The sequence below is a fragment of the Osmerus mordax genome, chromosome 4, assembly GCF_038355195.1.
Source record: "Osmerus mordax isolate fOsmMor3 chromosome 4, fOsmMor3.pri, whole genome shotgun sequence".
Classification (NCBI taxonomy): Eukaryota; Metazoa; Chordata; class Actinopteri; order Osmeriformes; family Osmeridae; genus Osmerus; species Osmerus mordax.
In genome coordinates, this window is record NC_090053.1 from 14,576,898 (window position 1) to 14,587,679 (window position 10,782).

A 10,782-nucleotide genomic window follows, 5' to 3' on the forward strand; every position below is an offset into this window, starting at 1 on the left:
CTCTGCAAGCCTTGCTTCAGCAACTTAAGATAGCTGTTCCAGCTCCATTCTCTGCTGATCACCAACAATAACGCAAAAAACATCTTTGAATTTGTGCAAAATAATCTAAAAGCCATTTCATTTTTTTTCTTTTTTTACATTTACATTTAGTCATTTAGCAGACGCTCTTATCCAGAGCGTCTTACAGTAAGTACAGGGACATTCCCCCGAGGCAAGTAGGGTGAAGTGCCTTGCCCAAAGACACAACGTCAGTTGGCATGACCGGGAATCGAACTGGCAACCTTCGGATTACTAGTCCGACTCCCTCACCGCTCAGCCACCTGACTCCCTATGTCTATTTTTCTCATGGATGATTTCAAACTCGTCCATTTTTTACACAGATGACCTTTCATTTATCTATTTTTTTCCTCCCTCAACATTCACTGAGCAAATGAAATACTTTCAAGCGTGTTCTTGTATGTCTGGTAGCAGGATTGTGATCAGGGGCTTAAACAGTGTCACTGACTAGAGTGTCAGCGATCCTATATTTCCCACGGACCATAGCCTTACGTAATCAACTGGCCTGGAAAACAAAAAGAATATTCTGTAATAAATAGAATTAATCTATATATCACTATGAATTACATAACTATCAAAAGCTCCGGATGGTGTGTGTGAATAACTAATACCGATACCAAGGCAGCAATTGTGAACTATCAGACTACGATGAAGTATGGCACCTTTAACTGTGTCCACTGTCAGCACAGCACCTTAAACCCCTCAGGTGAGGACATCTGGACATGTAGATTACCCAATTGTTTTCCCAGAATACACCACGTTTTATACTCCAGTTCAACATTACGGATGTGAGTCAGTCAATGTTCCCAAACTATTCCATCCTGTATGTTCACTGCCAGTGTGGTAGTGTGGTTCATAATAGTCAGTAAAGAGCTATTGACCCAAAGTGCTTTTTTTGTTGGAATGGTAACAACAGGATAAATATTTTGGACCAAGTTATCTTACGTATAGTATAACGGTCGGATCATTTCTCAGAGATGGCAGAATGCTATTTAGTTTTTTTTAGCAAATATTCAGTAGTTCCTTGTTGATTAGCTCCACTGTCTTGGAGAGGAGTTGTTAGCATTCTAACAGTGTGATAGGACCCATCACCATTCAGATTTATGAGGAAACTAGCTATGTATGCAAAAAAAACTAGATCATGCAGTCTCCATATCCAACGATTGGGAGGTTAAAGAAGTGATTTTAAACAAAGCTAAAGAATTATATTTCAGAGATTGCTTCAAACCAACTATCATGTTCCCTTCCAAACAGCAACACTAAACAGGGATAATAAATCCAAGTTTCTTTAGAAATGGGTAACATTAAGATAGTCAGCATAAACTTCTTCCATCACACCCAGTACAACGTTTACATATGACAAACGGCTGGTGTACACAGTCTGCAGAACAGTAAAAAAGCCTTAATTTATTATTCTGCAATTCGTGTCTATCTCTTAGCATCAGTCGCTCACACATACAGTACTACATATTTTGTCTCTTTTTCAAGTTTGTCTTGTCAACAGGAAGAGTAGCTGGGCCTAGTTCATCATGCTGCCTCAGTGTAGCCAATGGGGAGGCAGGAAGCAAGTGTAGGAATGAGATGAGCACACAAACACTGATCACACTCCAGATAATCAGGCCACACACACTCAGAAGCACAAGTGTGTGTGTGTGTGTCAGGAACAGGAAGAGAGACAGGCGACAAACTGCAGTGCGTCGTCAGCACCAGTCTATGCCTCCTCTTTCCACAGCTCGTCTCATTGGTCTATCTTTCGCTGGGGGCGAGTCAATCGTCCAATCAGATGTTGATGTCCCTCACATCGGTTGGTGTGCAGGACAGGTCCACGTCCTCCTCCATGCTCTTGGTTTCCGTGGAGACAGCTTGCTGTTGAGCCTGGCGGAGGCTGGTCTCTAGGAGGGACTCTATCTGCTCCTGGCAGGCCCTGAGACAGTCCTGGGGGGGAGGGGGGGGGTTGAGAACGGGCGAGAACGTTTTGGGTGTGGGGATGTGTGTGTGTGCACATGGGGTCTGTAGGGGTAATTATGTTGGGGGGGGAGAAGCAGTCTACTCATTCAATTTAGTTTTATATTAGCATCAAGGAGACCAGTAGAAAATAAAGATAAGCAAACAAAAGTACAAATAAGAGTGTCTGGCTTATATTTAGATAGCATATATCATAACATACAGTTAGGTCCATAAGTATTTGGACATTGACACAATTTTCATCATTTTGGCTCTGTATACCACCACAATAGATTTGAAATGAAACAATCAAGATGTGCTTTAAGTGCAGACTTTCAGCTTTAATTTCAGGGTATTTACATCCAAATCAGGTGAACGGTGTAGGAATTACAATACATTTTATATGTGGCCCCCCCCCTTTTTAAGGGACCAAAAGTAATTGGACAATTGGCTGCTCAGCTGTTCCATGGCCAGGTGTATGTTATTCCCTCATAAAGGGAGTTTGTTATTTCATTGACAAGGAGCAGATAAAAGGTCTAGAGTTCATTTCAAGTATGGTATTTGTGTTTGGAATCTGTTGCTGTCAACTCTCAATATGAAGTCCAAAGAGCTGTCACCATCAGTGAAGCAAGCCATCGTTAGGCTGAAAAATCAAAACAAACCTATCAGAGAGATAGCAAAAACATTAGGTGTGGCCAAATCAACTGTTTGGTACATTCTTAAAAAGAAAGAACGCACTGGTGAGCTCAGCAACACCAAAAGACCCGGAAGACCACGGAAAACAACTGTGGTGGATGACAGAAGAATTCTTTCCCTGGTGAAGAAAAACCCCTTCACAACAGTTGGCCAGATCAAGAACACTCTCCAGGAGGTAGGCGTATCTGTGTCAAAGTCAACAATTAAGAGAAGACTTCACCATAGTAAATACAGAGGGTTCACCACAAGATGTAAACCATTGGTGAGTCTCAAAAACAGGAAGACCAGATTAGAGTTTGCCAAAAAACATCTAAAAGAGCCTGTCCAGTTCTGGAACAACATCCTATGGACAGATGAGACCAAGATCAACTTGTACCAGAATGATGGGAAGAGAAGAGTATGGAGAAGGGAAAGAACTGCTCATGATCCAAAGCATACCACCTCATCAGTGAAGCATGGTGGAGGTAGTGTTATGGCGTGGGCATGTATGGCTGCCAATGGAACTGGTTCCCTTGTATTTATCCATGATGTGACTGCTGACAAAAGCAGTAGAATGAATTCTGAAGTGTTTCGGGCAATATTATCTGCTCAGATTCAGCCAAATGCTTCAGAACTCATAGGACGGCGCTTCACAGTGCAGATGGACAATGACCCGAAGCATACTGCGAAAGCAACCAAAGAGTTTTTTAAGGCAAAGAAGTGGAATGTTCTGCAATGGCCAAGTCAATCACCTGACCTAAATCCAATTGAGCATGCATTTCACTTGCTAAAGACAAAACTGAAGGGAAAATGCCCCAAGAACAAGCAGGAACTGAAGACAGTTGCAGTAGAGGCCTGGCAGAGCATCACCAGGGACGAAACCCAGCGTCTGGTGATGTCTATGGGTTCCAGACTTCAGGCTGTGATTGACTGCAAAGGATTTGCAACCAAGTATTAAAAGTGACAATTAGATTTATGATTATGTTAGTTTGTCCAATTATTTTTGGTCCCTTAAAAAGGGGGGGTGCCACATATAAAATGCGTTGTAATTCCTACACCGTTCACCTGATTTGGATGTAAATACCCTGAAATTAAAGCTGAAAGTCTGCACTTAAAGCACATCTTGATTGTTTCATTTCAAATCCATTGTGGTGGTATACAGAGCCAAAATGATGAAAATTGTGTCAATGTCCAAATACTTATGGACCTAACTGTATATAGCATATATATTTAGCCATATCTACTTAACAAGTCAAAACATTAATTAAAGTGTTTTGTTGAATGTGACCTTGACGGTAGTAAAAGTAAATGTATCCATGGTCCCTAGCCTCTTTCTTTCTCTTTCCCCCCATCTCTCTCAGACTCCAGTAGAACTTTGCCAACAACCACAAGAGACAAAAGAGAAGTTTGTCACATTGTTGTCACATCACTGACATCACAGAGCCATGCTGGGTATTCACTCTCATTTTCTATTCCATTCAAGAAGAGTTTATGACTAGACTACCTACTGATTTACAAGGCTGCACTCTCATTCTCTCCCTGTCTTTTGTTCTTTCTCCATCTCTCTCCTCCTTATATCTCTTCAATAGTCAGATGAGCAGGTGATAAAGTGTCAGTTCTGGGCTGGGGCAGTGATGCGGTAGTGTTGCCACTTGGAGGAAGGAAATAAGTGCTGCCACTTCCTGTCACATGACTTACCGGGTCACTGCGGATGACTTGGGCCAGCAAGTCGGTAAGTTTCTGTGATGACATGGCATTATCCATGCTTTTGAGATGGAGCCCCTGTATGGCTGCAGCCACACTTCCTGCAGCAATCATGGATGGAGGGTTGGCGATAAATTTTACATCTAGATGGGAAAGACAAAGAGGGGAATAGAGACAGAAAGACAAAGAGGTTAGAGGTTAAATTCCTGCGGCAAAGTATTTCATCCACAAACAATTAACGCAGGCCGCTGGTTAATGGATGAGCTTACTGCAGCAAAAGCCTCTCTCAGACCACACACTGCATGGGGCAGGACACAAGGGGGAAAACAGAAAGAGAGGGATGACCAATGTCAATGTCCCCCCATTTTTTCCTCTGCTCCAACAGTGAGAGGGAGCTGAGGAGGGGGGTGGGAGAGGGGGATGAGGGAGGAAGGAAAGAAGCCGAGAAAAGGGGAGCACGACGTGAGGAGAGGATATGGAGGAATGGTGGGGCTGTGGGGGTCAGAAGGGAAGTGAGAGGAGAAGGGGGTGGGGACCGTGTAATGTGGCATAACTAAGAGGGGTTGCAGGGGCAGGGTCTGACAGACTCAGAGGCATTCTGAAGTGACACCATGCTGGCATGTGGCAGGATGCCCTGTTTCAGAGGAGCTACGCTGTAGGTCTGCACCAGACAGCTCTCCCTCCGTTCACCCCCACCCCCGCTCCCTGTCTGTCTCGTTCTATCACTTCCCCCACATGTGATGTTCCATTCTGTTACGTGCTAAAACTACTCGACAATCAGCAGAAAGAGAGACAAAGACAGAGAGAGGGGGAAGGAGCGAGAGGCCCCCCTTACATTTATAAGCAACCCATAGAATGTAGATGAGGTCTCTCTGTAGCAGTGCCCCCCTGCAGTCTCCCAGCACCATTAATCACCATTCAGATTCCAGTGGTACAACCTCCCTCTGCAGAGATCATTTCTCACTTCCTCTCTTCAAGTGGTTCAAGGGACAATAAATCTACTCTGGGGCACTCTCTCTCTCTCTGTCTAAAACACACATGCACACACACACAGGAGGTGGATCAATCAGGCACATTGTCTGTGAAACAAAAACGGTCTAATGACTGTGCCATGCCCTTCATTTTATCATATTAATTAGGAGTAGAGAGCCCGCCACCGACCCTACCCTTTAACACGTACAACCTCAAGGCCTATGCATATAAGGAGTCAATGCTTCATTATCTACTGACATACCTTCAGTATCGCCACTTGGGTTGGGGTAGGGGTTAACCCTAAGAATCTGCAGATTCCCAGTAGTCTTACAGACAGAAAGTCTTAAGTCTACAAACTCAGAGAACAAAGTACCTCTCAAAGCCAGTTTAAAGGAGAGATCCTCTAAGATCAGACAATCTGACAACTTATTAACAGGTTGGAACTGTCTAAACGCCTCTGTGCTTACTTCAGACAATAGATAATAATACTCACTTTAGGACTTAATGAGCATCCTCACTTTAGGACTTAATGAGCATCCTGATTCCTAAATCTCCTCTCCCACCATGCATGGTCTCAATCCTCAATCTTTAACAACCAGAAAATTTATAAACTAGGGAGTAGAGAGAAAGAGAACATTTGAGAGAAAGGCAAAGGCAAAAGATAAAAAAGAAGAGAGAAAAAGAATGAAAGAGACAGAAAGACAGAAGTTTGGTCTGTAGCACGCTCAGCTTTGAGCCCAGGCCCATTCATTCACTCTACTCAATTAAAGCTTCAAACAGCAACTTGAGTTCAGTTTTCTCCCTGAACTGGCACAGGACAAAGCTACTTCCTCCCACACAAATCAACTTTTGTTGAGGGATAGGAGGTCTATGTGATACCTAGAGAGCAGGAATACTCCTTAATATCACCTTGAGGAACACTCCCTACTCTCTGGCTGCCATTGTGATAGCAAAGAGGGGAGCTGAAGGCATTTTTGCACACCACTAATTAGACAGGACAAGCAGCCACTGAGTTGGCTGCCAAGTGTTATTCTCTGTGTAACACTGAAATTGTCTTTTCATCAAAACATCACAACTACAGTTCGTACTCTCTATTTGTAATGGCTGCACATATGCCGCCCCCCCCCCGCCCCCCCCCCCCCCCCCCCCCACACACACACAAAACCCAGGACCACACAGTGACAGGCGCTGTATACCTGTTGCACAAAGAGCCACAAAGGTCTGGGCATGTTTCAGCAGGGTCTGTCTGGAGGCCGGCTGGATAGGCAACTTAGACAGGAAATGCTCAATGAAATCATGAGGAGTCACTGACGCTAGATCCCATTTCAGTTTGTTCAACACAAGCAGTTCCATTTTCTGTGAGGGAGTGGGAGGAAGGAAGAGAGAGGCAATATTTGTAGAGTTCGATATTTGGACATTAGGAGCAACAACACAACCACTAGAGGACGATCGAGAGCTTTGGCCTTTAGTTTGTCCATATTGGGATTAGATCATTAATATGCAATGGGTTTGTGCCCTAGAAAATACACTATAGTCTACGTTCACTATAGTCCTAAATGACCTTTGACAGATAGGCAAATTACCAATAGTTCGCTGGGTCGGACGGAGTTGTCGGTGTATATACAAAGCTTCTCTGCAGTCAGAGGGATGGTCTCCTTCATTTTAGACGCCAAAAACATGCAGGTAGCTCCTAATAACTGTAGCCTGGTCTTCTGTGTGGGTTCAACAGATAAAAACCTGTCCAAATAATTCATAGCTAGCGGAAAAACTTCCTCTTCGCATTTTTGCTCCTCGCAAACCTGTGATCAAAAGCGAAATATCAGTCTACACAACTAGAAAGCAGTTTAGATGTTCACAAATTCATAGACCTAGACCTATGCATAGAAATAAATATGATTCATATTTGAAAAAGAAACTCGAGAAATAAATTCTTCCATTGATTGTTGAAATACATTACTCTCCTGCACATACCCCTAAAGGTGGCGTGAAGCGCGTGGCTTTCAAAGATGCCTTGGTCAACTCGTGGTTCGTCATATACAAATTATACATTTCAAAATTGTTTAGCAATATGGCAATTGCATGTAAACATTCTAAATTACACACTGTATGAAGTAGCATCATCATTTGTAGTCTTCAATCAATGATAGGACTAACAATAGCCTATAATGAACTCGGCTATGCATGCCTACTTTACACCCAGCAAATTATGAGGAGCATTATGCGACCTGTAGCCTACTCGCAATTTCGGAAATTGAAATAAATTAGAATTACCCACACATCCATAAACTCATTGTCACCTAAATGTTTAGCTACAACCGCTCTTTGATAATGGATAACGTTTATTACAATATATCGTAACAGATTGGGGTTATTAACTTATTTTGAAAGGCTAGCCTACCCTTGAAAATCCGCATGCACCGACTTTGTTTACCCGATCCTACTGGACAAACCCTACCTTCACCTAGGCCTATTGTTAGTATTCAATATTAGTTCTATAGCATAAACATTCGATTGCAGCTTTCATATCGAAAGCAACAATTACATGATTCCAAGAGTTTATAAAACACCTATTGAATATTTCTCAACCACAAGAAAACAAAGATGGCGCACTGGCACTGGGGACTGACGTAGCACCTACGTTCACATTAATTTAGAAAAATATTGAATTAAATGTAACCCCTTAGTTATTTGCATCGTAATCTTTATGAGCAGATGTAGGCTAACTTCTGTAGGCCTATAGGCCTATGCATAGGGAACACAGTCGACATGGGCAACATCATCTTGTTCAAAAGACAAACTACGCTTGATCAATAATTGCAATAAATAGGCCTACTTTTTTTTATCGATTTAAACAACTTGCGGGACAAACACAAGCAGTCAGCACACTTTACAGGGCAATTAGGCTACTTATTATTTTAGCCCTTTATGCTAAATAGATCACGTTCAGAGATCTGCATGCTATGGGTCTGTAGAAATCATGGCTAAGCTGTTTGAGTCACAGAACAATGCGCACGAACCTCCAGCATCCACGTTGAGACAATTCGCCTCATGTAAGGAGCGATTTCTTTCTGAACACATTTGAAGTAGTTCGTTGCGGGGAGATAATTGTCTTCCGCTTTCAGCATTGTCTGTAAAACTCTGTCATTCAACAAGTTAGAATCTTGGTAGGCTCTCCGGATGGTCTCCACCTCGCAGCAAATAAGCTGGTGTTCCATTCCTTCAGCAGTCACTTGAGGTGTGTGAGGAGAGACTTGAACAAGTGAACGTTTCCTTTCCCAAGTTTCCGTAAGTTCCGTGGATGCTGACTGCTGCTCGCGACTGACTGCTGTTCGAGCTCTCTGGAGGCTGCTAAACGTCGCTCCCCCAAATAAGACACCCCTCCGAGCAGTGAGCAATGACGTGACTGTTGTTCACGGAGATCAAAGCAGCGCGTCAACCGAAAGGGAGAGGGAGGCGGGGGCATCGTTCGCTGAAGAGGGCAAGTTGAGCGCGATTTCTCATTGAGCCTCCCTCGCCTGAGTATTGCGTTGAATCCAGTCTATTGGAGGTGGGAGGTCCGGGCCTGTTGACCTGAATGCAGCTACCGAGGGAAACCGAAGGGGGTGGCAGAGTAATTGGTTAGAAGACTGGGCAGGACTATTACTGCGATTGTATGGGTGGCCTTTTTTAATCAGTCCTCGTAGCAAAAAGAGTTTGGCCAATCTCTAATGGCGAAGCTGTCCTCTCAATGCGCCCAACATTAGAAAGGCTATATTCAATGATAGGCCTAATGTCGAAAGTTATTGTTAACCTAGGTATGATTGACATATCCTACTAATTGGGTGTGCTTGCCTTCAGCTAGCACAACCATTGTTCTCATATATTTATTATTATTGGGTGTGCTCAAGCCTTCGGCAAGCACAACCATTGTACAACCAAATTACAAAATGTAGCATAAAGGCCGAAATCTGATTCTGCATCTCCGTTTACGGATGGGCGGGCGCACGGACACTCACGGATACGGACGGATAGACTTCGTTTACGCTGCGTTCACACTGCAGCGTTTTTTAACGCTCTGCATCGCTTGCCTTCCCACAGTACACCACGCTCGGGGGCGTGTTAAGGCCGCAATATGCTTCTGCGTCTCCGTTTACGGATGGGTGGGCGCACGGATAGGCACGGATACGGACGGATAGACTGTGTTTATGGTTCTCCGTAGGCTGTGGGTGCTGAAAACAATTCACCGCCAGAAGAGTAGGTGGCGCAACGTTTTTTTGTAAATCGTCGTGGAGTGTTTATTTACCTAGGTTATCGAGAAGTCGGAGCAAATTTACAAATTAGCCGTTTCATCAATAAAATACGCACATTTTCAGCAACTACACTGCCCATTTCTTGTCACATTTGAATTCAGATGCTGATTTACATGTACTGTTTAGCTGAAATATGAATTGTGAAAACTTACAGCAATGGCGGTCAAAGGATTCTGTTCGTCCTGTTTATCCTGGCAACCCCGCCCCTGATGCAAGCGATTCTTAATACTGACCAATCACAGCCAAGGGGGTCTCCGTAGCTCTCCGTCGCTCACGACGGATAGTTAGAAAATTCAGGAGGTGCACGTCGAGCTCTCCGGGGCTCTCCGAGGGTTGACGGAGAGCTCATAGAGGGCGTTCCTCGGAGAAGAGGGCGTTCCCATGTGTCCGTTTTTCGAAAAACGCAGAAGCATATATAAGCCTTTAGAAAATTCTAGAGGTGCACGTCGAGCTCTCCGAGGGCTGACGGAGAGCTCGTAGAGGGCGTTCCTCGGAGAAGAGGGCGTTCTTATGTGTCCGTTTTTCGAAAAACGCAGAAGCATATATAAGCTTTTAGAAAATTCAGGAGGTGCACGTCGAGCTCTCCGAGGGCTGACGTAGAGCTCGTAGAGGGCGTTCCTGTCGTATGACGTTGATGTTGTGCGCTAGTTTGTGTTGTAGTTCCGTAATGGCAGCAGAGAAAGATGCAAGCGAAGCCATTCGGTCCGTTGTGGCAACGTTGCCGAATATCCAGAAGTTAAAGTTAAAGGTTGTTCACAATGTGTGCTTCATGTTTTGGCTACTCGCGATGTTTTTAGGCTATCTTGTTGTTATGATCAGTGACCTATGCACTTTGTAAAGCTCTCTCTTGGAAGTCGCTTTGGATAAAAGCGTCTGCTAAATGAATAAATGTAAATGTAAAGCAGGAGCAAGAACAATCTTTGATCCCCACGGGGTTTGTTTGATTTTCCAGCTAGCTCCGTTAGTCGTGAAGGAGTTGGCTAAGGCGAACTCTAGCGATTGGTTATGGCAGATCCAGAGTGGCTCTGGGCAGATCCAATAGTTTTAAACTTAAACGGAGTACCCGCCTTCAAGGAAGTTAACGCTTGTAAGTGGAGCGAGCCCAGACTCTGTACAAATGAAATGTACGAGAGTCTGGTTA

General features: G+C 44.0%; 1 protein-coding gene across 2 annotated transcripts; it reads right to left on the minus strand.

Moving 5' to 3' along the window:
* Positions 1 to 307: 307 nt before the first annotated feature.
* On the minus strand, positions 308 to 7,762 carry LOC136942431 (G1/S-specific cyclin-D1-like). Of its 2 annotated transcripts, none has more exons than XM_067235336.1 (5): positions 7,751 to 7,762; positions 6,936 to 7,151; positions 6,549 to 6,708; positions 4,375 to 4,523; positions 308 to 1,992 (listed from the first exon to the last, which is right to left on the minus strand). In XM_067235336.1, the coding sequence occupies exons 2-5, from the start codon at positions 7,104 to 7,106 to the stop codon at positions 1,837 to 1,839; spliced, it is 636 nt and encodes a 211-aa protein (XP_067091437.1). In that variant the 5' UTR covers positions 7,107 to 7,151; positions 7,751 to 7,762; the 3' UTR covers positions 308 to 1,836. The 2 variants fall into 2 exon arrangements, with proteins under 2 accessions (XP_067091437.1, XP_067091438.1); XM_067235337.1 differs by lacking the exon at positions 7,751 to 7,762 and adding an exon at positions 7,324 to 7,366.
* Positions 7,763 to 10,782: the final 3,020 nt, after the last annotated feature.

Coding starts and splice junctions, on each gene's coding strand:
- LOC136942431 (XM_067235336.1), bottom strand. CDS start 7,106: ATGAATTATTTGGACAGGTTTTTATCTGTTGAACCCACACAGAAGACC. Junction 6,709..6,935: donor TCCGACCCAGCGAACTATTG/GTAATTTGCCTA, acceptor ACTCCCTCACAG/AAAATGGAACTGCTTGTGTT. Junction 4,524..6,548: donor TGTGGCTCTTTGTGCAACAG/GTATACAGCGCC, acceptor TTTCCCATCTAG/ATGTAAAATTTATCGCCAAC.